Consider the following 27,363-nt stretch of genomic DNA (forward strand, 5'->3'; position numbering starts at 1 on the left):
CACAAATGAAAATGGAAAAATGGCCAATACCTGATTTCTGTCCCTTATTTTCCACTTGCAGTCATATGCTTAGGTACCTTTTGAGTCCATGGGGTTGGGGGGGGAATGTAATGTTTAGAACTACCAATAACAGGAAAAAGATAAAAAAAAATTTAAGAAGAACGAAATATTTCCCATCCTAGTGGATTCTTAAGCACGTTCTCCACGTATGCACGTGCTAGCTGGATGTCCTTTGGCATAATTGTTACACATTTGGCATGGATAGATAGCAAACAGGTTGGTGTCTTCAAAAAAGCCAACCAGATAGGTTTCACTTGCCTCCTGCAAAGCACCAGTAGCTGCGTTCTGGAAGCACAGATCTGTTTTGAAGTCCTGAGCAATTTCTTGCACCAGACGCTGGTAGGGAAATTTGTGAACTAGAAATTCAGCGGACTTGTGATAACGTCTAATTTCACAGAGTGCTCAGTACCAGGCCTGTAACAATGAAGTTTCTTCACCCCTCCAATAGAGGGCGCACTCTTGCGATTGGCTTTGGTAGCCAGTTGATTCCTCATGCTTTACTACCACCAGTCAGCAGTCTACTTTGTATGGGCCAAGGCATAGAGACCTCTTTAATTAACCCCCTTTTCCTTTGGCTGGAGCTCCGTGAACTGGAGGAGGCTCTGGCATTAGAGAGCATCAGCGGCTGCGAACACTAAAAGAGAGAACTTTTAATAAGCATCTAATTTAGCATACTAGTTGATGGGAGAACAATTTTTTAGTATGAGAATTTTTTAAAATTTGCTTTAGAGTTTGCCTTGAGTATCTTTATGTGGTATTTTTGCTTTTAAATTTTGATAAAATATTCATAACAAAAGTTACCATTTTAACCATTTCTAAATGTACAGCTAGCTCCCTGGCATTAGTGCATTTTCATTGTTGTGTAACTATCATCACTATCTGGAACTTTTTCATCATCCCAAATTAAAACTTTGTATGTATAAACAATAACTCCCCATTATTATCTCCCTTCAGTTCTTGGCAACTACTATGCTACTTTGTCTCTGTGAATTTGACTGTTATAGATGTCTAATGTGAGTGGACTCATACAATATTTGTCCTTTTGTGTCTGGCTTATTTTACTTAGAATAATATTTTCTTATTTACCTTTTTTTTTACAGAATATTTTCAAGGTTCATCTATGTTGTAGCATATGTGTTAGAACTTCATTTCTTGTTAATGTTGAATTATATTCCATTGTATATGTGTATGTATACATACATACATCTATGCATATAAGGTCTGTCCAGAAAGTAACCGCCATGTAATATGAAAAATAGAGAAATATATTGAAGAAGATACAGGATATAGGAGACACTGTACACAGGACAGTGGTGCCTCAGTCCCCTTAAAAGTAGGCACCATGGGACCTCACATAGTTCTCCCAGTCGCCATCAGCTGCCTCATAATATTTTCCTGAATCTCATTGGTCATCTGAAATCTCTCCCTTTTCAAAGGTGATTTGAGTTTTGAGAAAGCTTGAAATCATAGGGTGCCAAATCTGGGCCGAAGGGGGGCTGGGTCACCTGGGTGATTTGATGTTTTGCCAAAAACTGCATGAGATATGATGCATGAGCAGGATCGTCGTCCTGATGAAGCTGCCAATCATCAGTTGCCCATTGCTGCGGCCTTCTGAATCATTCAAATAGTTTCCGTGGAGGAATGTCTAAAGCGCAAAATGTAATACAGATTCATTGCTCTTGCTCACTCAGTTGTTTTCAATACGATGGCCACACAATACACAAGCTCACTCAAAGATGTCTACCACACCCACTGACGTGCATTCCAGTCCACTCTTCTTGGCAGCCAGACTACATGCATGTCGTGTGCAAACTTCTTGTTATAGTAACAATGGCTGAACTTTTCCCAGACAGACCTTATGTATCATATCTTGTTTATACATTTATATGATAATGGACATTTGAGTTGTTCCCATCTTTTGGGTATTGTGAATAATGCTGCTATGAACATGGGTGTACAAATATTGGTTCAAGTCCTGCTTTTAGTTCTTTCGGGTATACACCCAGAAGAGGGCTTTCCACATCTGTTTAATTTTTTAGAAACTGCTAAATGGTTTTCTATAGGGGATGCATCATTTTATATTCCTAACAGCAATGCACAGGGTTCCAGTTTTTTCCACATCCTTGCCAACACTTACTATTTGATGTTTATATGTTGTATTTTTATGGCGCTTGAAATTCAGCTGTGGCTTTTTGCTGATATCAACTTATCAGAAAATGTTTTCTATAGAGAATAATATGCTGTATTACAAAGAAATCTACAACCCATTTCCTTTATTTAAAAAAAAATCTTATTATTTTTAGAGAGAGGAGGAGGGAAGGAGAAAGGGAGAGAAACAGCGATGTAATAGAGGAACATCTACAGTTTCCTCTTGAGGGTGCCCTGCCTGGGGGCCAAACCAGCAACCCAGGCATGTGCCCTGACCTTAATTGAACTGGCAACCTTTTGGTTTGTGGTATAACAACCAACCCACTGAGCCACACAGGTCAGGGCTCCCTTTCCTTTTTAGTGAGAAAGAAGAAATTATCTTCATGCAGCCTCAGTCTCCTTTACTTACTGTTTTCTATAATCAGTGTGTGTATGAGAGAAAGGGAATTTTGAATCAATTTCCTGTGTTTAATTTTGATAAACTGTTGCTAGGTTGTGAAGTGTATCACTTCCTTTACTCAGGAGAAATTTTAACTGGTTCTGGAATTATTTGGGCGGGGGGTGATTCTGGCCTAATTTTATGGAAATAAAACTGAATGGAAAGTGATGGGATAGATAGATGCTCTTTCTTATAGGATAGGAATTTTTGGCAAATAATACTTGGTTTCTGAGCCTTATTTTCCTCTTATGCAGTGTAAATTAAAGCAGTCTGCGGAGGATCTCACACCTATAACATTATGTTTAGCAGGACACTGGATTTCTAACCACTTACTTTCTCCTCTTACACAGGGATCATGGCCCAAGTAGCAATGTCTGGCCTGCCGGTTGAAGATGAGGAGTCTTCAGAGAGCAGGATGGTGGTGACGTTTCTCATGTCTGCACTTGAGTCCATGGTGAGATGGCTTTACAGTTTTGTAAAATATTTCATACTTGGATGGGTATGGACTTGTGGATGAGATTTATTTGTTCTTGTAAAACATGTTTTTTAGTTTACTAGTAAGTGTAGTATTTTTTGCTTGAATAATAGTTATGGATTTAAGCCTTTCAAATCAAATTTTATTACCATGTTTCAGAATATTCTTATCTAAATGTGGAATATTTTACATTAAATTTTAACTTTTACTTATAAATATCTTAGGCAATCTCTTGTTTTGCAAGCGTTAATTTTGAATTTATGTGTAATATTTGAAGTTTCTTAGAATAAGTTGGTATATTATAGTGTGGTGCTGGGGTTTTATTGTATCTGTATAAATAACATTACGAGAATTTTGGTCCATAAGAGCATATTCACTATTTTATATCCTTTATTTTATTGTGCTGTACATTCATAATTGTCCTTACTCTGCCACCTGATTCTAAACATGTAGTGTTTTTACTTTCCAAAGACCCATATTATACATACTTACAGGAAAATATTAGTAATACAGTTTTCCTATCATATTTTTTAAATAGGTAGCTGGAATTATTGTGTTTGAGCTAATAAATTTTTAAGAAAGCATCAGATTTAGTTTGTTTTTTTAATTCTTCACTTGAGGATATATATTTATTTATTTTTAGACAGAGGAAGCTGGGGGAAGAGAGTGAAATAGATGTCAATGTGAGAGAGAAAACATAAATTGCTTACCACCTGTATGTGCTTGACCAGGGATTGAACCTGCCACCTGGGTATGTGCCCTAACTGGGCATTGAACCCTCAACCTTTAGATGTATGGGACGATGCTCCAACCAACTGAGCCACCTGGCTAGGGCTAGGTATTTTTTGACACATTGAAGTTAAACATTCTAAGTAGGAGGAAGCTGTGTATTTTCTGTGTTAAGTGTTGACTAGTATTAGATAGTATTTAACCTTATAAGTCTCAGTATGACATAGTTTGTAGATTCTTTTTTATTTCACCATTAGGGCAGTTTTCTTCCTACTATCTGATAATTTTTTAAAAATTATCTCCTTAAAAGTAGAAATTTTAGAATGATTTGTGGTTATTTACTGTTATTTTCTGAAAATCACTTCTTCCTTGTGATCATAAAAACAGCCCAGATTTGGGCCTTAATGTTAAATATTAATTTACAGATTAAACCCTACTCTGTTGATACCAAAATATTTTATTTTCTACTAATCTCTACATAGAATAACATAGGGTGAGCCACAGAGGATCCATTCTCTTCCTTAGAATGTCTTTAGAGTTTTCTCATCTTAGTCAGTCACTTTATTGTTCTCAGCTTTTATTTCCTCCTGACCAGCAGGAGTAAGAGTATCGTTCCTCATGTTCCTAGTCGTATATTTCGAAGTATACCCAGAGGTGTGTAGGTTGGTTTTGTCCTTCCCTTGGCCTGCCTGTAAGTTACTTTGATCTAATCTTGGACAGTGCATGCACGCTGCTTTGCTGTTTCACTTTGGTGACAGGGCTGTCCAACTAAGAGGTTGGATAGTGCAGCAAGAATGCACTCTCATTTATTACAAGGTAAGTAAATAACTATTACAGGTGAGCAGCCAGAGTGCATCTCATATAAATGCAGTGTAACAAAGTTGTAGTACATCATGATTCTTCCTGCTGGGAACAACTTTTGGCTCACTTCTAGGTTGGAAGTTCTCTACTGTGGCTTTATTGTAGTTCAAAAGATTTTTGATCATTGCTGTAGGTATAATACTATTTTTTCTAGATAATGTTTTAAAGTAATATTATGCAAGTAATTTCCATTTAAGAAATTAGAGGGTAGTTATTATACAAATCAAAGAGAAATAGAGGAAAGCTGTAGTTTTCAACAAATGAGAACAGCCTATTTGGCAAAAGAAAAAAGAAAAAAAGAAAATTTCAAGTCTTTATCATGTGCCAAGTTAAATTCTAGGTGAGTAAAAATAAAAAAATAGTTATGTTAAGACAAATTTAAAAACCAAAATATTACGTAATTGTGTATTTAATTCTGTAAGCAGCTTTCTATGCCTAAAACCATTTGAGTTATTTTTATGCATCAATAGGGAAACACTACTAACACAATAGAAAAATAAGCAAAGGATATATTAATTTAAAGAAAAATATCTAAAGTACAAAACTCTTTCAGCTTAATACCAACCAGTGGTTTATTGACTATACTAAGCACCCTTTAAAAATGTTTCTGGGAAACTTGCACAATAATATTTGCTAGATAGAGTAGTGTGAGTTAGCTCTTCTAAAAGTACAAATGGGGAGTATAAACTGAAAGAGCCTTGCTTTCTACTTTTTAGTAGATTTCGAGAACCTTAAAAGTATTTACTTTAGCCCTGGCCTGGTGACTCGGAGGCATGGGCAACAGCAGACCCTCCATATCACCCTGCCCAGGCTCTGTAGCTTCAGCTTCACTGGAGAGGACACTCCAGCGTCATCGCAAGATGTCGATTCAACACGGGAGGAGACAGATACCATGTCACTCCCGAGTCGGACTGCACAGCCATTCTCGGCGGTGCAGATAGACTCTTAAGAAGCTACACCATCGTCTCTCGAGACGGACGGCTGCCGACGACGACGGGTGACTCGGAGGTTGTGTACATACACCAAAAGATTGCGGGTTTGATCCCCATTAAGGCACATATCTAGGTTGTGAGTTCAATCCCTGGTCAGGGCACATGCAGGAGGCAACCGATAGATGTTACTCTCTCTCTCTCTCTCTCTCTCTCTCTCTCTCTCTCTCTCTCCCCCTCCCTCCCTTCCTACCCCGTTCCCTTTCTCACAATGATGCATCTCTCTCTGTCTTTCCCTCCCTCCCTTCTTCTCTCTCTAAAATCAGTAAACATCCTCAGGTGAGGATAAATAAAAATATTTACTTTCCAAGTCAAAGTCTTCCATGTCTTTGAGTCTCTTCTGAGACAGTCATTCAAGATACACATAAATATTTTGTTCCCAGATGATTATTTGTATTATTTTTAGGAATAATAATTAGAATCACCAACATTTTCAATAAGGTTAGCATGAAATGAATTATTGTGTATCCATAAAATAGAATATATATTCTATTAAGATTTTAAAGAATATTTAATCTCATGGGAATATACTTCGTAAAAACCATTCTTAGTAAAAGTATACACACCCAAATGTGAGTCCAGTTGTGTATACATAACAGAGATACTTCTGGAGGTGGGATTATGTAATGGATGTTGTGCTAAGACTTCCAGACCCCTCTTTAGGACTGATGACACTAAATCATCCCAGCTACTGTGTATGTTAGAGGATCCCTTGCCCAAGATCTCTCCTGTTCTTTGGGGAAGGCCATTTCAGCTCTGGGGCTTTCCTGATGCAGGTGCATCTGCATTCAACTCTTGTGAATCCTGCTCCCCTCACACTTAACAGGTGTTGTTATTGAGAGTACTCTCCAGTAAGTCTTTGTGCATACCTGAGTCTGTTTCTTGTGAATTTGATCTTTAACAGATTGTAAGTTTTTTCCTTATAAATTGTAAGTTTTCTTCTGTTTAAAATCAGTGTTAAAAACTATTCAAAAAGAGAGCTACTTTCTTCATTTTTTATATAACCTAAGGCCAAAAACTGGAAACTTAGTTTGTTTCCAGGTTATGTGTATATAACACTTCACTTATGTGTGTATATATACCTGTGTATAACACTTCATTGTTTCTGTTTCAGTGTAAAGAACTGGCCAAGTCCAAGGCAGAAGTGGCCTGCATTGCAGTGTATGAAACAGACGTATTTGTCGTTGGAACTGAGAGAGGACGTGCTTTTGTCAACACCAGAAAGGATTTTCAGAAAGATTTTGTGAAATACTGTGAGTAATGTATTTCTAGCTTTTGTATGTCATAAATATTAAACATAAATATTTATGCATTAACGAGTCATATTGTACTCTGACGCAGAATGAGATTTATATTAAAAAATACTTTCTGAAATGTCAATGGAGACATTTCAAAATGTTCAGAATGAGCCTGGCCAGTGTGGCTGAGTGGATTGAGTGGCAGCCTGTGAACCAAAAGGTCTCCGGTTCCATTCCCAGTCTTGGCACATGCCCAGGTTGCCGGCCAGGTCCCTGGTTGGGGACGTGCGAGAGGCAACCAGTCGATGTTCCTCTAACACATGGATGTTTCTCTCACTCTCTTTCTCCCTCCCCTCCCCTCTCTCTGAAAATAAATAAATAAAATTAAAAAAAAAATGCCCAAATGAATCACTGTCATGATAATAGATAAGGGTGAATACTGAAGGGTTTAAGAAAATGGTAAATGTTTACTATACTCTGCTCCTTGCTTGGCATTACTCTGAATTGGTGAAACACATTAAAGAGAAGGTAAATCTTGAATTGATTGAGAGTTCTTATTCAGATAAGCAGTTCTTTTCTTGATAACAGGTCTTATCTGTGCATTCATTTTTTTGTAAGCATGATACAATGTTGAATAGGTCTCCCCAACTCCCTCAGTGAAATAGGCTTGTTAGAGTCTTCATTGAGTTCTGTGACCCACCAATTGGGAGTTCTCCATTTGGTGGACTTCCTTGCCACTGGACCCAGTACAGTTGAGACATTCACTACAGGGTATTAATACCTATTCCCTTTCACAGTATGACAGTTTTGTATCTATGTTTAACATAACACTGTTCATAGCTTTTATACTAACTCTGTGATAAAGCATTTTTTTAAACACAGAGAACAATAAAGGTGGGTATGTCTATAGGCATATAATATATATGTCTTTAAGATCCAGGTTTAAATTTCCATTATCAAGTTAGATCCAGTTTATGATAAATCGAGCAGATGATGGGTAAATACAGGTTTCTTAATTCATTAATTTCAATTCTTGATTATATTTTTAGTCCTTCTTAAAAAACATATCTTCTCTCCTTCACTATATGCCTTCCTCCCCACCCAGATGTGAGTTTTTGAACTTCACAGTAGTAATCTGTCTTTAATTATTTTCATTTCTTATCATTTCAAGAATTTTTAAGAATTTGATTATGTTTGTGTATTTAAGTTTATACTAATTTTGCTTAGATTATATCCGCTGCCATCTGTCCCGTGAATACTATAATCCCACCGGCAGCTGTATTCGTATTTCTGTTCTGTATACTGCCTTGCTTATGTGCTTTTCCAGTGGTTAGAACTAAGCATTAGGGAAATGGTCCTCAGTTGCAAATTGTCCTGCCTATTAGAACTCATACTTTCTTTTTGTTACCACTAATTTGGTGTCATAGAGAATGATCTTTGCATAGAATTCTTGCACGCCTAATAATTCTACAAAATATTTTGCAGATAAGGATTAATAGAGGTTTTTCTAAAGCCTACTCAATAGGTTTGTGAGTCAGTTTCAGAAAATTTGGGGGAGAATTCAAAGCTCTTTTCTATGGTTTAGAGAAGCACTAGAAATAATTTAATGTGAATCACTCATGTAATTTAAAACTTTCTAGTTATGGCGTTGGTAAAAAGAAAGAAAAGGGAAATTCATTTTTGTTGTTATATTTAAACCTGATACACCTAAAATATTATTCAACATGTAATAAATATAAAAATTATTAATGGGATATTTTGCATATTATTTTTGTACCAGGTCTTAAAAATCCTGTGCGGCAAACTTAAAACACATCTTATTGGACTACATGTATGACATTTCAAATGCTTGGTAGCCGCCACAGGTGTCTAGTGGTTACTGTGTTTGGATTTCAAGCATAGATAATGTTTCTTGTATTGATAATCTTCCTTTATTTAAGTTTATATCTGACAAATTACTCTTAAGATAAAACTAGAAGCTGCTCTGGCCAGGTAGCTCAGTTGGTTAGAGCATCATCCCTATACTCCAGGGCTGTGAGTTCAATATCCCACCAGGGCACATAAAAGAAGCAACCAACAAATGCATAAAGAAGTGGGACAACTATTCGATGTTTCTCTCTCTCTCTCTCTCATATCAATTAAAAAAACTAGTAGATAATTTATAGGATTTTTAGTTATAACTAACTATACTTATTTCAGAGATGATCATTATTTCTTATTTTCATTCAAGTCATTTATGTATTTTAGCTTTTTATTTTTTCCATTATTTTATTGTTCTATTACAGTTGTCCCATCTTTTCCCCATTACTCTCCCCTGCCCCACCTACTTCCCCCTCTCCCACAGTCAGTCCCCACCCTGTCGTCCATGTCCATGGGTCATTAACATTAGTTCCTTGACTAGACCCTTCCCCTTCTTTCCCCCCTTCTGTCCTTCCCCCATCCCCTCTGATCACTGTCAGTCTGCTCCTTGTTTCCATGCCTCTGGTTCTATTTTGCTCATTTGGTTTGTTCATTAGGTTCCTGTATTGCGTGAGATCATATGGTATTTTTCTTTAGCCGTCTGTCTTACTTCACTAAACATACTCCAGTTCCATCCATGTTGGGCCTAAAGGCAGGAGTTCCTTCTTTTTGCTGCATAGAATTCCATCATGTAAATGTACCACAGTTTTTTGATCCACTGCTCTCTCCAACACTTGGCTATTGTAAGTCGTGCTGCTATGAACGTAGGGGTGCATAGGTTCTTCTGAATTGGTGGTTCAGGATTCTTTGGGTATGATCCTATCAGTGGACTCACAGGATCAAAAGGCAGTTCCATTTTTAATTTTTTAAGAAAAGTCTATGCTGTTTTCCACAGTGGCTGCACTAGTCTGCATTCCCACCAACAGTGCACCAGGGTTCCCTTTTCTCCACATCCTCTCCAGCACTTGTTTGTTGATTTGTTGATGATGGCCATTCAGACAGGTGTGAGGTGGTATCTCATTGTGGTTTTAATTTGCATCTCTCTGATGGCTGGTGATGTTGAGCATCCTTTCATATGTCTGTGGGCCCTCTATATGTCCTCCTTGGAGAAGTGTCCTTTTAGGTCCTTTGCCCATTTTTTTTTTTTTTTAATATACAGACACTAGATAAAGTCAGATTCTTTATTTTCTTTATTTTTATTTTGTTTTATTTATCTGTTTTTAGAGAGATGGGAAAGGTGAAAGAGAGGGAGAGAAACATCACTGTGTGGTTGCCTCTCACTCGCACCCCCAACTGGGGACCTGACGTTCAACCTAGTCATGTGCCCTGACTGGGAATTGAACCAGTGACACTTGGTTCGTAGGCTGATGCTCAATCCACTGAGCCACAGCAGCCAGGGCTGCCCATTTTTTAATTGGAATGTCGTCTTCTTGGTGTTGAGTTGTTTAACCCTTTGAGTGCTATGCGTAATAGCCAAAATTAGTGCCAGGCTGTTTTGCTGAAAAATGCAGAGTATAAAAACATCATTATTCATAATAATTTGCTGAAAATTTCATGACATATAGTAAATACACCCTTCTTTTGTAAGCAGTGTTCTTTGACGCATTTTAGCAAAAAATTTATTGCATTAAAATTATTTTATTATAACAATTATTTTAGAAAAAATAAATTCTTCAACATGGCTTTTGAAGTATAATATATGGCATAATATAAAACCTATGATTATAATTTGAAAAAACATATTGCAACATGGATAACAAGCAAGAAGTATGCCAAATATTGCATAAATTTTTGAAAAAAAAACTTCATAACGTACAAAAATATAAACACAAATGGCATTTACACTAGACATATATCAATATATATCAACAGTGAAAAACAGTTTATAAAGAAAATGAAATGCAAAAACAATACAATAATAGTAAAATGTTCATATGTTAACATTTGTGTCTATTGACGCATCTTGGGTGCAGCCCTTTGTCACATCTCACACATACTGTTCTCAACCTGCTTTTTCTTTCTGGTGAGCATTCCTTACACAAACTTAGCTTTCTTTCTGGAAGCATCTTTACGCCATATACGTGAGAGGGACCTGGTGGATTTTCTTCATTGCTGGGTTTATTAACAGTGTCTCTAACCTCATGCTATTCTCTGGCAAACTCTTCTATTATGGAGGTGTTGAAGTTCAATCGAGACATTGGTTTGTTCCCACCTAAAAAATTTTTCTTATAAGGAATATATGCATTCAGCAGCATTCTTGATAATACACTGAACACAACCTTCTTCCAATACGTTAGTGTTCTTTCATCCAAATACACATAAAGCATCATATCATGCACACTGCATAGTTTCGATGATTATTGCAAAAATAAATGAAATTAAAAGGACCGTTTAAAATGTAAGTAAAAATTATAACAGAATTAATATGTCAGTATTTGAACAAGCTTAAAAATTCGAAATTTGGATTAGCATAAGAAAAAGTTCTATCAATATATAACCTGAGGAACAAAAAAAGAGAACAGAACATAAAATACGAATGATTCCATTGTTATTTACATTTATAGCCGTCGAAAGAAGAGTCGCTGGGTGCGATGCTGGCACTTTTGGGAAAATTTGTCAGGGTTGCTCACAGCGATGTTGGCACTCAAAGGGTTAAATTCTTTATATATTTTGGAGATGAAACCCTTGTCCAAGGTACCATTGGTAAATGTTTTCCCATACGGTTGGTTCCCTTTTCATCTTGCTGATGTTTTCTTTAGCAGAGCAGAAACTTTTTAGTTTGATATAGTCCCATTGGTTTATTCTTTCTTTTTTTCCTTGCCTTGGGAGATGTATTGGCAAAAGCATTGCTGCATGGGAATCTGGAATTTTACTGCCTATGTTTTCCTCTAGGACTTTTATGGTGTCACAGCTTACATTTAAGTCTTTGATTCATCTTGAGTTTATTCTGGTGTATGTTGTAAGTTGGTGGTCTAGTTTCATTTTTTTGCATGTTCCTATCTAGTTCTCCCAACACTGTTTCTTGAAGAGGCTCTTCTCACTCCATTTTATGTTCCTTCCCCCTTTGTCAAATATTAATTGACCATAGAGACCTGGGTTTATTTCTGGGTTTTCTAATCTGTTCCATTGATCTATATGTCTGTTCTTATGTCAGTACCAGACTGCTTCGATTACTGTGGCCTTGTAATATAGTTTGATATCAGGTATTGTGATTCCTCTTACTCTGTTCTTCTTACTCAAGATTGCTGAGGCTAGTCAGGGTTGTTTTTGGTTCCATATAAATTTCTGAAGTATTGTTCTAGGGCTGTGAAATATGTCATTGGTATTTTAATAGGCATTGAATCTATAGATTACTTTGGGTATTATGGACATTTTAATGATGTCGATTCTTCCATTCCATGAACATGGCATATGCTTCCATTTATTTGTATCTTCCTTAATTTCTTTCTTCAGTGTTATGTAGTTTTCCAAGTACAGGTCTTTTACCTTGTTGGTTAAGTTTATTCCTAAGTACTTTATTTTTCTTGTTGCTATAATAAATGGGATTTTTTTTTTCTAGTTTCTATCTCTGGTGTTTCATTGTTGGTGCACAGAAATGCCTTAGATTTCTGAATATTGACTTTGTACCTGCTATTGTTCTAAATTCACTTACTAAGTTGAGTAGTTTTTTGGTTGAGTCTATAGTGTTTTCTATGTACATTATCATGTCATCTGCAAATAATGACAGTTTCACTTCCTCCTTTCCAGTTTGGATGCCTTTTATTTCTTTTTCTTGTGTGGTTGCTGTGTCTAGAACTTCCAAAACTGTTGAATAGAAGTGGAGAGAATAGACATTCTTGTCTTGTTCCTGATCTTAGGGGGAAGGCTTTTGGTTTTTGCCCACTGAGTATGATATTGGCTTCAGGTGTCTTGTATATGGCTTTTATTATGTTGAGGTATGTTCCCTCTATTTCCAGTTTGCTGAGAGTTTTTATTGTAAATGAGTGCTGAACTTTATCAAATGCTTTTTGAGCATCTATTGATATGATCATGTGATTTTTGTCTTTCTTTTTGTTTATGTGGTGTATTACATTTATTGATCTGCGAATATTACATCATCCTTGCATCTCTGGGAAGAATCCCACTTGATTGTGGTGTGTGATTTTTAAAACAAAAATTTTTTAAATTTGCTTCATTGTTTATGCTATTACAGTTGTCCCAATTTCTTTTTCCTTTGTTCCCCTCCACCCAATGACACCCCTTCTTCCAGTTGTCCTTCCACTTAGTCTATGCTCATAGGCTGTGCATATAGTTCTTCTCAACATCTTCCTATCTACTCCACTACCTCCTACTATGCTTTTAATTCCTGTACCATCTCCCTCCCTTTTCCCCCTTCCCCCTCCCCACTGACCTCCTCCCAGAATGTTCCCCATACCTATAATTCTTTTCCCACTCTCATTCCCTACTTAGTCTGCCTTTGTTTTCATTCCCTAGCTTCTGTTCTTGGTTGTTGTGATACAGTTTTCATTTTAGTGTTCTTTTGATCCTCCTTCTCCTAAACAGGTCCCTTTAACATCTCATATAACAGTGGTTTGGATCTAATGAACTCCTTCAGTTTTACTTTGTTCTGGAAGCACTTTCTCTGCTCTTTTATTCTGAATGACAGATTCACTGGATAGAGTAATCGTGGCTGTAGGTTTTTGCTTTTCATTCCTTTGAATATTTCTTGCCAGTCCCTTCTTGCCTGCAGAGTTTCTTTTGAGAAATCAGCTGAGAGTCTTATTGGGGCCCTTTTGTATGTAATTCTCTTCTTCTCTCTTGCTGCTTTTAAGATTCTCTCTTTATCCTTAATTTTTGACATTTTGATCATAATGTGTCTTGGTGTGGTTCTCCCTGGGTCCAGTTTATTTGGAACTCTCTGTGCTTCCTGGACCTGTAAGCCTGTTTCCTTCTCCAAGTTAGGGAAGTTCTGCTTCACATAATCTTTCAATTTCTAGTTCTTCTTCACCTTCTGGCAGCCCTATGATTCGGTTGTTGGTCCGCTTATAGCTGTCCCATAGGTTTCTGAGCCTCTCCTCATTTTCTTCACTTCTCATTTCCTCTTTCTGCACTGGTTGACTGTTTGTTCCTTCCCTATGTTCTGATTTGTTGATTTGATCCCTGGTTTTCTTGCCCTCACCACTAGTTTTGTATGTGTTTTTGTTCATTTCAGCAGGACTAGCCTTCATTCCTTCCCCATCTTGTTTAAGATCTGCTGTTAGGTCTGTAAGCATTTTTATAACCAAAGCCCTGAATTGATTTCCTATCTGCTGCTTCGTTAGATTAGATATTTGCTGTCTGGTCAGCTGTGTCACTGGGATCTCTATCATGATCTGTATCATCCTGACCGTTTTGTGTTTATCTTTGCTTCCTGGGCAGGGCTGTCACACCTCCTACACTATAGGGGACGGAGCCCCGTGCACTCGTTACAACCGGGCAACCCGTCTCACCATGCTGTGGCGTTTTCTGCGGGGGGTGAGGGTCCAAGATGGATTCCTGCCATTCACTCTCCTCTTTGAGACTGGGAGCCTCTCCTCTGTCTCCACCCCTTTCCGGCCTCATGGTCCAAGACAATGGAGGTCTGCCTTTCCTGGCTTTGGAATCGCAAGCTGACTGGTCTGGTCTGCAGCTGGTGGTGCTCCCCAGGTGCTTCTCGTCTCCCCTTAAATACGGGTGTCTGTGCTTACCACTGTCCTGCCTCCATCGCTACTGCTTCCGTGGACAGCACCGCTTGACCTCTCCACCCTGGCATCGCCCCTCCTACCCGTCTGGACAAGCACCATTTCTTTATAACTTAATATGTTGGACTTCCGTTTATTTTCTGGTACTTCTAGTTATTTCTGGTTTTGTGATACTTGCATTCCTTCTTAGTTGTGGAGGGAGATGGAGAGTGTCAGTCTAGGCCTCCATCTTGGCCAGAGGTCTCCTGTGTTTGTTTGCTTCCGTGTCCCAGGGAAAGCTGTCACTCCTGTTACGTTGTAAGGGGCGGAGCCTTAGGGATTCATCAGTACAGGGTGACCTGTTTCACTATGTTGTGGCGCTGTATGCGGGGGAGGGGTCTGAGAGAGAACAATGCCGCTTGCCCAGCACTCGCCCCTTTTCCAGGCACTCTTCCCACTTCCGCACTAAACTATCGCCCCCCTAGCTGCTGCTCTGGCCATTATTCCCAGAGTGGTGGGTCTGCGGGTGTTCTAGGACCGTGGGGGCCCTTTAAACAAGCAGATTTTGCTGAGAGACCGGCAGTTTCTGCCTCAGTCCCAACCCCATTGATTTGCACAGTCAGAAGCAATGAGGATTGATTTTCCCCGGTGCTGGGACAGTGAGCTGTGCAGTCTGGTGAGGAGCTGGGAACGCTCCCCAGGTGTCCCCTCCTGACTTTTTAAAATGTGTAACTGCGCTTTCCGCCGGCCTGCTGCTGTTGCCGCTGCTGCCACCACCACACCACGTCCTCTCTGCCCTGACTCTGCTCCTCCTACCTGTCTCGATGAGAATTTCTTCTTTGTATCTTTTTTTCTTTTTTTAATGTATTTTATTGATTATATTGTTACAATAGTTCCAATTTTCTCCCCTTTACTCCTCTCCACCCAGCATCTCCCTCCCCCAGCAATCCCCCCCAAGTCTGTACCCATGGTTCGTACATACAAGCTTTCCCACTTCACCCTTTCATATATTCTTCTTCTTCTATCTTTTTTTTTTAGTAAACATGTGATTAATTAATTATTTTAACAATAAAAAATAACTCCCTCCCTCTCAGATATTAAGACCCTTTGTAATCTTAATAAAGGACAATGGGCGAAGGTCTCAAGCTCCTCTAGCTGCTTCAAGCTGGACATGGTCGTCGTCCTACCTACCCTGGGGTCCAGAAATTCCTAATAATAGTGGGGGTGTGGAGGGGAGGGTGGCCTTCCCACATGGGGAAGGATCGTGTAGAGTTCAGGTCAGTTGGCTGTCTCCGGACATCGGCATGCTTGGTTTAACAGGCTGGCATCCTTGTTGTGTTCTCGGGGCAACAGATTTGGCAAAAAGGGTTAAAAGACATCATTCAATCCATAACCACTAGATGACAAAAGGCAGGGATTAATTTTTCAATGTTCCACATTAGGGGAAAAATAAGAAAAAAAGGGCTTCTTTGGAGAAAGGTGTGCTAGGCACATCTCACCTGTCCAAAACCCTTTTCCCCATTATACTTAGTTTGGTCTTTTTTATATCTTTGTTTGCTGGACTTCCATGCACTTTGATTTTCTGTAACTTCTGGTTGTTTCTAGTTTTGTGGTAGTTGTATTCCTTCTTAGTTGTTGAGGGAGACGCAGCATGTCTGTCTAGGCCTCCATCTTGGCCGGAAGTCCCTCCCTCTTTCTGATCTTTTTAATGTATTTCTGGATCCGGTTTGCCATTATTTTGTTGAGGATTTTAGAATCTATATTCATCAGCGATTTTGGCCTGTCGTTTTCTTTCTTTGTTGTGCCTTGACCTGGTTTTGGAATTAGGGTAATACTGGCCTCATAGAAAGAGTTTGGAAGTCTTCCCTCCTCTTGGATTTTTTGGAATAGGTTGAGAAGGATAGGAGTTAATTCTTCCCTAAATGTTTTGTAAAATTCTCCTGTGAAACCATCCGGTCCAGCGCTTTTGTGTGCCAAGAGTTTTTTGATTACTGCTTCAATTTCACTAGTTATCGGTCTATTCAGATTTTCTGCTTCTCTTGATTGACGTTTGAAAGATTACATATTTCCAGAAATTTGTCCATTTCTCCCAGGTCGTCAAATTTCTTGTCATATAGTTGTTCGTAGCAACTTCTTACAATCCTTTGTATTTCTGTGGTATTGATTGTGATTTCTCCTCTTTTGTTTCTAATTTCACTTATTTGGGTCTTCTCTCTTTTTTTCTTGGTGAGTCTGGTTAAAGTCTTGTCGGTTTTGTTTTAACTTTTCAAAGAACCAGCTCCTGGTTTTATCTGTCCTTTGAATTGTTCTTTTAGTCTCTATGTCATTTAATTCTGGTCTGATCTAGATTATTTCTTTCTTTGTATTTGCTCTGGGCTTTGTTGTTGTTCCTCTAGTTCTTGTAGATGTAGGGTTAAGTTGTTTATTAGAGATTCTTCTAATCTTTTTTAGGTAAGTGTATTGCTATGAACTTCCCTCTCAGGACTGCTTTCGCTCTGTCCCATAGGTTTGGGCTGTTGTGTGTTCATTATCATTTGTTTCCAGAAACTTTTTGATTTTTCCTTAATGTCATTTTTAACCCATTCATTATTTAATAGCATGTTATTCAATCTCCATGAATTTGAATGCTTTTGAGTTTTTTCCTTGAGGTTAATTTCTAGTTTCAAGCTGTTGTGGTCTGAGAAGATGCTTGATATATTTTCAACTTCCTTGTATTTGTTGAGGCTTGTTTTGTGTCCTGTCATGTGGTCTCTCTTTGAAAATGTTTCATGTACATTTGAAAAGAATTATATTTTACTTATTTGGAGTGAAAGGTTCTGTATATATCAATTAAGTCCATTTGATCTAGAGTGTTGTTCAGTGCCACAATATCCTTGGTGTTTCTTTGCTTTGAAGATCTGTCCATTGCTGACAATGGGGTGTTAAAGTCCTGTACTATGAACATGTTGCTGTTGATATCCTTCTTGAATTCCTGCAAGATTTTCCTTATATTTTGGTGCTCCTATGTTGGGTGCATGTATGTTTACAAGGCTATATCTTCTTGATGGATTGTTCCCTTAAGTATTATAAAATGTCCTTCTTTGTCTCTTGTTATGGCCTTTGCTGTGAAATCTGTTTTGTCTGATATAAGTATTGCTACCCTAGCTTCTTTTTCATGTCCATTTGCTTAAAATATTTTTTTCCATCCCTTCAACTTCAGTCTATGTAGATCTTTGGTTCTGAGGTGGGTCTCTTGTACAGCATATATGTGGGTCATGCTTTCTAATCCATTCAGCTACCCTATGTCTTTTGATTGATGCATTTAATCCATTTACATTTAAGGTTATTATTAATAGGTACTTATTCATTGTGATTTTCCCCCTCTATGCCTGTTTTCCTCTCTGTTTCTGTTTCTTTACCTTCTCAAAGCACACCTTTTAGCATCTCTTGGCAATGCTATTTTGGTGAAGATGTATTTCTTTAGCCTTCTTTTGTTTGGGAAACTCCTTATTGCACCTTTCATTTTGAATGAGAGCCTTGCTGGGTAGAGTAGTCTCGGTTGTAGGCCTTTGTTTTTCATTGCTTGAAATATTTTTTGCCATTCCCTTCTGGCTTGTAGTGTTTCTGTTGAGAAATTTGATGATAGCCTTATTGTATGTTATTAGCTGTTTCTTTCTTGCTGCTTTTAGGATTCTCTCTTTGTCTTTGAGTTTTGCCATTTTAATTTTGATGTGTCTTGGAGTGGGCCTGTTGGGGTTCATCTTCATTGGGACCCTCTTTGCTTCCTGGACTTGGATGACTTCCTCTCATCAAATTAGGGAAGTTTTCTGTCATTACTTTTTCCAACAGGTTTTCTATCCCTTGCTTCTCTTCTCCTTCTGCTATCCCTATGATATGGATATTATTATGTTTCATACTTTCCTGCAGCTGTCTTAAAACTTCTTCATTCTTTTTCAGTCTTTTTTTCATTTTGTTGCACTGTCTGGGAATTTTTTTCTATGTTGTCCTCTAGCTCACTGATCTGATCTTCTCCTTCCTCTAGCCTGCTTTTGATTCCTTCTATCATGTTCTTCAGTTCAGAACTTGTATTCTTCATTTCCTCTTGGCTCTTATTGATAGATTCTATGTCCTTTTTAATGCTGGTGAAGTTCTCAGTAAGTTCCTTGTAGATTCCCTGGAGTTCTTCATAGTTCCCCTGGAGTTCTTTGTAGTGTTCTTTGAGTTCACTGAGCTATTGAGCTTCCCTGTAATCATTTTGAATTCAGTGTCTGATAGTTTGCTTATCTCTATTTTATTTAGCACTCTTTCCGAGGATTCCTCCTTTCCTTTTGATGGGGGGTTGTTTCTTTATCTCCCCATTTTTGTGACTCTTCTTATTAGTTTCTGCTTCTTAGGTTGATCTGCTTTGACTTCCTGTCTTTATGTTGTGACCTTCTGTGGTAGGAGACCTGTGGGATTCAGTGGTGCAGTCTCCTTGATCTCCTGAACTTGATGCTCTTGGGGTGCCCTTTATGCCTTTTATTTGGACTCTCTGGTTGTACTTGGATTTTGGTGGGGTTGTTCTGTTGCTCTTTGGTGGGTCTTTCCCTCCAGCTAGCTGACTGAGAGAGTCATTCCTCCCACCATGTCTTGTGTACTGTTGTAGAGGTGCACTTGCCTTACTTCCTGCATCTGCCCCTGGTGGCATCAGATCATGTCCCAGTCTGGGCCTAGGCAGCCTGTTGGAGACTACCAGAGATCTTCTGCCTTTGTCTGTCCCCTTTAGTTGTTAATCTATTCAATCTTTGGTCAGCCATCAGGCATAAGCACCGAGGGCAAGGCAGATTAATCCCTGCAGGTGGGGCTGTTGCTTCCCCTCAGGCTGATACCACTTGGAGGGGAGTGGTCTGCCTGCAGTATGGGGAATGAGTCAGCACTGGGACCCTGTCGGCTGCTCCCTCAGTTCTCCCCTCAAAGCAACCACCCCAAACTCTCCTTAAGCATCCCTAGTTCTCTCTGTCCTCCCTCTGCTGGAGCCAAGGGTAAGTGGGTGCCAATATATTTTCATACATGGTCCCTTTAAGAGCTCTTTGTCTCCAGCCATTTCTCTCAGGCTAGCAAGAAACCTTGTGGCTTTTTGCTTTTCACAGCTGATACTATTTTATTTTCTGCTCTGTTGCTGTAGGCTGGGCAGTCCAGCCAGGGGTTTAGACCCTTCCCTTCTCAGGGGGAACCCCTGACTGCTGATCTGTTTCTCTGTCTCTTCAGCTGCCACCCATGGGAGCCCAGCCAGCCCTCTCTCATCTCCACACTTCCTACCAGTCAAGTTGTGATGAAACGGCCTTTTCTGTCTGTCCATGGTTATAAGGCTTCTCTCCAGCTAGTGTTCAGTTGGTTATTCCAGATTATTTCTCCGCTATTAAGTTTTAATTCCAGATTCGTCCTGGAAGGAGGTTAGTGTAGCTTCCACTTACTCCTCCGCTATCTTGGATCTTCTCTTTTTATTATATTTTTATTTTTTATTCTCACCTGAGGATATACTTATTGATTTTAGAGAGAGAGGAAGGGGAGGAGGGGGGGAGAGAAACACTGATCAGTTACCACCCACATGCTCCCCGACTGGGGCTCAAACCTACAACCTTTTTGGTGTACAGACTACATTCCAGCCAACTGAGCCACCAGGCCAGGGCTTAGACTTTTATTTTTAAAGTTCTCCCTCTTCACTTTCCTTTCTGTCTTTATATCATACATCATAAATGTTAGAACATGGGAAAAATACTCTTACTAAAGGCCAGGTAATAAGAAATGGATACAGGCCTTTGTATAGCACTAATTATTTTACAGGTGTTGAAGAAGAAGAAAAGGCTGCAGAGATGCATAAAATGAAATCTACAACCCAGACAAATCGTATGAGTGTAGATGCTGTAGAGATTGAAACACTCAGAAAAACAGTTGAGGACTATTTCTGCTTTTGCTATGGTAAGGTTATATACTTGAATTTTCTAAAAGATACGTTATGTGATTAAGTTTCCTAAAAGGTTTTTGAATGAATTAATCTCTAAATGTTGGGTTAACATTAGGAACAACCTTATTTTCTATTTGCAGTGCTGTTAGAGCTGTTCTTTGTTTTTGTTTCTTTTTTCTTAAGAGCAGGTTTAGAATTATAGCAAAATTAAGAGGCAGATATAGAGATTTCCCCTATACCACGCGCCCTCACACATGCATAGCCTTTTGCCATCAGTATCCTCCACCAGAGAACCTGCTTCGGCACATCATACTCATCCAGAGAGACTCGTTCCTTTTTGACATGTGTGCCAATTTCCTGAAAAACCACCTTTTGTTAATCCAATTATGTGATAAAGCTCTTTGAAGGTAAAAAAATTGGTCAAAGAGGGAAGATGTAGGTTACGCTGTGAGGCTGTATGTAAAGTTCAGCTCTAGGGAATGGAGTTTCTAGCGTCCATGGGCTCACTGCCTGGGACATACTGACAGCCTGACAGAATACAGTAATTTGTAAACATAGATTATGCTCACCTAATAAGTTTTCAGTGAGAATGTTAATCAAAAGTTGCCTTTTATGGTAGCAGTTGGATTTGTCAGGCTTTCATGTTCTGAGGCTGCATTGTAAATGGAAAGACTGTTATACCAGAGTGGGGCCATCGTGAAGAAAGAAAAGTGCAAGAAATCAGCCATTGTTTCTATCCTTCTGTGTAGGTTTTCTATAAATATATGTCCTTTCTTTTTGGCCCTTTGGATTTGTTTCTGGTTTAGAACTTTTGCTAACATGGAGGGTCCTATAATATTTCAAAGTAGTGTTTAAATTAGATTATTAAAAGATAACATGAATACCATTTATTGAGCCATGATAAGCTGATGGTTTAGTTTTTCATCTTAACATTTAATGGTATTTAACTTCTTCCCACCTCACTTCCCCTCTGTCTCTCACCCCAGGGAAAGCTTTAGGAAAATCAACAGTGGTGCCTGTTCCGTATGAGAAGATGCTGCGAGACCAGTCGGCTGTGGTAGTGCAGGGGCTTCCAGAGGGCGTTGCCTTCAAACACCCGGAGAACTATGATCTTGCAACTCTGAAGTGGATTTTGGAGAACAAAGCAGGGATTTCATTCATCATTAAGAGGTGAAATATTTTCTCCCTTGCCCACCAATAATTTATTCATTTAAAATTGAATATTCAGCTTATTTTAATGTATTTAAAACATTCATGTTTACTGTAGCAGTCATTCAAATTTATGCTCTACAGTAGTTTTGGTTTGTGTATTCATATGTAGTTCTTTTGTTTTGTTTTAATGCAGACCTTTCCTAGAGCCAAAGAAGCACCTAGGTAAGTGATTGTTACATGATAGCTGGTGGGGTTCCTATACCTGTTGTGCCAAACTTAATACATTGTAATGATTTCTTTTACTTTCTTTGAGAATATGATGTAAGCCATTTTGGAGTAGGGCATGATGATATTTATATAAGTCAATGTTAAGTCTTTGAGCTGAAAAAGTAGACTTGTTTTCAGCTCTGCTACTTGCTTTATGATGTATATTCAAAGTTTTATGCTTGCCATATGACTGACTTAATTTAATGTTTATTGAATAGGCATGGAATCATTAAGCACAAGATTGGGTTGGAAGGGTATACACAACTATGTATAAGCATGAAAGCTTTTGTGTGCTGGTAGTCTAATGGAAAAAATAAAAAAAATCCATAAAGTCACCTCTGCAAGAACATTCCGCAGGAATTGTTAGAGAAAGTACTGCAGAAGTTTGTAGGAGGATGTATTCTTTCATAGCCCAGGAGGACTTCTGTGAGGAAGAGAGCAAAAGATGGGACCTTAAAGAAATGAGGGAGGAGTTCAACAGGATTTTCTTTCGGGAATTTGAGCCATTCCATTTGATGGGAAAAGTGTTATTTAGAAGACTGGTACTCCTTGCAGCCAGGTTTATTTGAAACTTTTGAAAGTAAATAACCATTGTCATTGGCAACCTCTTAACCAATTAAGAATGAAAGGACAATAATGTATACACACCCAAACTTATTTTGTTTACTGTTAAGTAACTTTTATTTTGTTCTCATTGTGATGAAAAGATTAATTTTTTAGAAGCTTTATTGAGCTATAATTGACATGCCATAAAATTCACCAATTTTAAGTATATAATTCAGTGATTTTTGGGAAATGTGCAATTAAAAAAAATTAAAAAGTTTTACAGCCATTGCCATAGTCTAATTTTAGAATATTTTCATCATCCCCATCTGTTGTTTCATGAATGTTATATAAATAAATATACAGTATGTATCCTTAGAACCATGTCACATTGCAGTGATGTTCTAACCAGCTGAGCTACTGACCAGGACCTTGAAATTAGCTGTTTTCACTCAGCATAATTCATTTGTGATTCATCTAGGTTGTTGGGCATATCATTAGTTTTTTCCTTTTTATTACTCAAATTAAGTATTCCAGTGTGTGAATATACCACCCATTTATCCATTCATCAGTTGATAAACATTTACATAGTTCCCATTTGGCTATTAGTAACAATAATACTATGAACATACTTAAACAAGTTTTTATCTGTATGTACTTGAATTTCTCTTGGCTTTATAAACCTAGGAGTAGAAATGTTGGGTCATAGTGTAATTTTTTATCTAACTAAGAAACTGCCAAACTGTTTTCCAAAATGGGTGCACTATTTTATGTTCTTATTAGCATGGCTTGAGGGTTCAAGTTTCTCCACATCCCTTTGGTTTTTGCCATCCTAATGAGTGTAAAATAGTATTTCATTGTGGTTTTGGTTTGTGTAGCCCTCATTACTAACATTGAGTATCTTTTCATGTGTTTATTGGCCATTCAATGTATATTTTTTGGAGAAACATCTGTTCAGATCTTTTCCCCATGTTTTAATTGGGTTATTTGTATTTTTATTACTGAGTTATAAGAATTCTTTATATATTATCCTATAAATATTTTCTCTAGTTCTACAAATTGCCTTTTCATTTGCTTGATGATGTTCTTTGAGGAACAAAAGTTCTTAATTTCTGTGGAGTTCATTTTGCTCTTTATTACTTGTGCTTTTTGATGTTATCTAAGAAACTGTTGCCTAACCCCAAGATCATGAAGATTTGTTATGTTCTATTAAGTTTTATAGCTTTAGTTCTTATATTTAGATCTACTTTCATTTTTGAGATAATTTTAATATATGGTACATGGTATCAGTATAAATTCAAACTCCATTTGTGCCAGCACAGTTTGTTGAAAAGTTACTTTGGCATCTTTGTTAAAAGTTGGTTGACCCTGACTGTTTATTTCTGGGCTTTCTACATGGCGAATTATATTGTGTGTGAATCAAGACAGTTTATATTTTTGCAATATGAATGCTTTTTATTTCTTAATTCTGTTGCTTGTGCTAGAACATTCAGCATTTTACCTTATCATAGATATTAGCTGGAAGGCATCCAGGCTTTCACCATTATGATGTAGCTGTTGTTTTTCTGTATATGTCCTTTTTAAGACAAAGATTTCTTTGTCACTGTTAAATTAAAATTCAGACTTTTTTGTGATTAATATTTTTTTCCTTCAAGTTTTTTAGATTAGCCTTAGTCTGCTGTTTATATTTTGTGAACTCTTTTTTATTTTAGAAACTGGTTTTGAAATGTTGGGGCCTGGTCATTAATTAATGTTTTTTTTTTTCCTTCAAGATTTTATTTTTTAGAGAGAGGGGACGGGAGGGAGAAAGAGGGAGAGGAACATTGATTGGTTGCCTCTTGCACGCCCCCAACTGGGGACCTGGCCCGCACCCCAGTCATGTGCACTGACTAGGAATCAAACCAGTGACCCTTTGGTTTGCAGGCTGGTGCTCAATCTACTGAGCCACACCAGCCAGGGCTGTAGGATGTTTTATAATGAGTGGTCCAAGTAGGTGGGTTTGTATTGCTCTGCTTCTTTGCTATACCAGCTCCCAAAGTACAGTATTCCCTCGTTTATCGTGGGTATTATGTTCTAGACCGCCCCTCCCCTTTGATAGGTGAAAATCCGCCAAGTAGGAACCTTACATTTATTTTAGTATTTATATATATTTTAAGGCTTTATAAACCTTTCCCACACACTTATAAACCGTTCCCAATCCCTTATTAACCTTTCCCACTCCCTTATTAACCTTTTCCACACTTTTATAAACACTACTTATGTTCTTAAACATATTCTACATTCTTAAACCTACGTAATTTTAACAACATACGTATGCAGTACCGCAAAATCCCACAATATAGCGAAAAATCCGCGCTAAATAATTTAATATTTTTAAAAATCCTGTGATACAGTGAGACCGCCGATATAAAAAAGGGACTGTTGTAATTGAAATGTTGTGATTGTGATGGGATTAAATTTTGCACTTAAAAAATTTTTAACAACTTTATTTTATTTTACTCTTTTTTCAGATTTTTTCTTTTTTTAAGTATATTTTATTGATTATATTGTTACAGTATAATTTTTTTGGCTCCCCTCTGCCCAGCACCACCCCTCCCCCAGCAATCCCACCCCCCCTTAACTTTGAGATATAATTTACATCCAGTAAACCACACATGTTTAAAGTGTGTGCAGTTTGATAAGTTTTGACACTGTGAAATCATCACTACAATCAATATAGTGAATACATCTTTTACCCCAAAGTACCCTCACATGCCTGGGAAATTCCTCCCTCTGGTCCTTCCAACCCTCTTCTCCTAACCACTGATCTTGATGTCACTCCAGATTTGTTTGCATTTTCTAGGTATTTTATATAAATGGAGTCCTATAGTATGTACTTTTTTTTGTTTGACTTACATATTGTTTCATATATCAGTAGTTCATTTTTCTAAATTGCTGGGTAGTATTCCATTGTATTGATACACTAAAATTTGTTTAGTCATTCACCTGTCCATGAAATTCTAGTTTTCCATTATGTGGCTGTTATAAAAGAAAGTGCAATGAATATTTGAGTACAAGTCTTCATGTGGACAAATATTTTCATTCTCTCTGGCAAATATGTAAAGTTGGAATGGTTAGGTCATATGGTAGCTATATGCATTTAACTTTTTAAGAAACTGCCAGACTGTTTTTTTTTTTACATGACTGTTCCGTTCCCACTAGCAGTGTATGAGACCACATCTTCATCAGCATTTGGTGGGGGCAGCTTTTTTCTTTCCCTCCCTCCCTCCTTCTTTCTTTCTTTCTTAACATAAAATTTATGATGTTGAAGTGTACAGTTCATTGGGTTTTAGTATATTTACAAGATGTACAACTATCACTGCTATACAGTATTATTTCAGAACATTTTCATCATTCTAGAAAGAAACCATGTACTGGTCAGTAGTCCCTGTTTTCCAGTTTTTCAGAGCCAGATCTACTCTTAATAGAAATCTTTATTGTTATACATCAGTAGAGTCTTATTCTATATTACTGGAGTAAGAGTATGTTGCTGTATTTGTTTCACTGATAAAAGTAAGAGCTTTTTCATTAAAGGGAGGGTGCTGTGGGTGAGGGAATGGAAACTGTTAGATTATTGTCATCCCTAATTATCTTCCTTGTAAGGGAGAACAAAGGACACTTTTATAAACTAATGCAATAATCATTCTAGTATGACCCAGAGCCGTGAGCTCCCCTCTCCCAGTTCATTTATATTTAGGACCTTTGAGAGTATTAGTCATACTTGTAGTGTTGCTAGAACTTAAATCTAATTTTTTTGTACATATAGGTGGTCGTGTGATGGTAACAGATGCTGAAAGGTCAATGCTATCTCCAGGTGGAAGGTAAAAAATTTCATTAGTACTAATTAACTTGCACACTTCACCAAGTTTTAGTTTTTGGATTATTGAGTTATGAGAATATTAAAAAAGCCTGTGTCACACATTTTGAAGTTTAATATGCAACTGAATCATTTGGGAATCCTGTGAAGTTACAGTTTTTAACTTACTAGTTCTGAATGAAATTAGTTCCTGGGTGAAACTCATGTGATTGTCCAGTGATCAAATTGTAGATAGAAAGGCCTTATAAGTAAAATGGAATTTGAAAGTTAATATGCTACTGTATTATTTTGTTAATACTCAACCACCCACACACACAGAAAATTCAATTGGAATTAAAGTACTAAATTCAGTGGACAAGTCATATTTATGCAAAAGAAATATGTAAATTTTAAAGTTGAGTCAGTTTTGCATTCATCTTGGTCAGGTGAGTGATTTTATACTGAGACCCAACGCACTTGAATACTGTGTGAGTGGCCCTCACCAATGCAGCGCCTCCTTTTCTTTCAGTTGTGGCCCTATCAAAGTGAAAACTGAACCCACAGAAGATTCTGGTACGTACTAGTGCTTTTAGAATTAATTACAAAGTTTAAGGAAGCCTTTTAATTTAGTAGGTTATATTTTGACTCAAAACCTCAAAAGATAGTCATTTATTTAATAAATGGCAGCTAGAAGCTTGTTGCTAATTACACATTTGTAGATAAAACTTATTAATAGTTTTTTTCAGTTATACAGAAATAATAATGTAAAATTTACCCAGTTCTATAGTGCTTTTTACAAAAATCAATATAATACTCTCTTATTCTCCTTTTTCATTTGCACACTCCCATTTTCTTTTCTCAAAGGAAACTGTTTCTAACTCTTAAGCTTTTTTTTTCTTGCTATTTGCTCCCTTTATGTTTTTTCAAAGATTTTATTAATTTTTAGAGAGATGTAGAGAAACATCTGTGTGTGCAATAGGTTACCTCTCAATTGCCCCCAACCTGGGACCTGGCCCGCAGCCCAGGCATATGCCCTTACTGAGAATCTAACTGGTGACCTTTTAGTT

General features: G+C 37.7%; 1 protein-coding gene across 7 annotated transcripts in view; it reads left to right on the plus strand.

Annotated features, from left to right (window-relative positions):
* Window positions 1-27,363, plus strand: part of GTF2I (general transcription factor IIi) — a 130,601-nt gene that overhangs the window by 28,236 nt on the left and 75,002 nt on the right. For all 7 annotated transcript variants that reach the window (XM_090276898.1, XM_090276899.1, XM_090276895.1 and 4 more), the window contains 7 exons: window positions 2,998-3,101; window positions 6,816-6,954; window positions 20,379-20,513; window positions 21,486-21,669; window positions 21,845-21,873; window positions 26,267-26,321; window positions 26,826-26,869. In XM_090276898.1, the coding sequence (XP_090133024.1) occupies window positions 3,003-3,101; window positions 6,816-6,954; window positions 20,379-20,513; window positions 21,486-21,669; window positions 21,845-21,873; window positions 26,267-26,321; window positions 26,826-26,869 (685 nt within the window). In that variant the 5' untranslated portion in view covers window positions 2,998-3,002. Of the gene's footprint in view, window positions 1-2,997; window positions 3,102-6,815; window positions 6,955-20,378; window positions 20,514-21,485; window positions 21,670-21,844; window positions 21,874-26,266; window positions 26,322-26,825; window positions 26,870-27,363 lie in introns of those variants that run through there.

This window comes from Furipterus horrens, unplaced genomic scaffold (genome assembly GCF_987537825.1).
Source record: "Furipterus horrens unplaced genomic scaffold, mFurHor1.1.pri manual_scaffold_5, whole genome shotgun sequence".
Lineage (NCBI taxonomy): Eukaryota > Metazoa > Chordata > Mammalia > Chiroptera > Furipteridae > Furipterus > Furipterus horrens.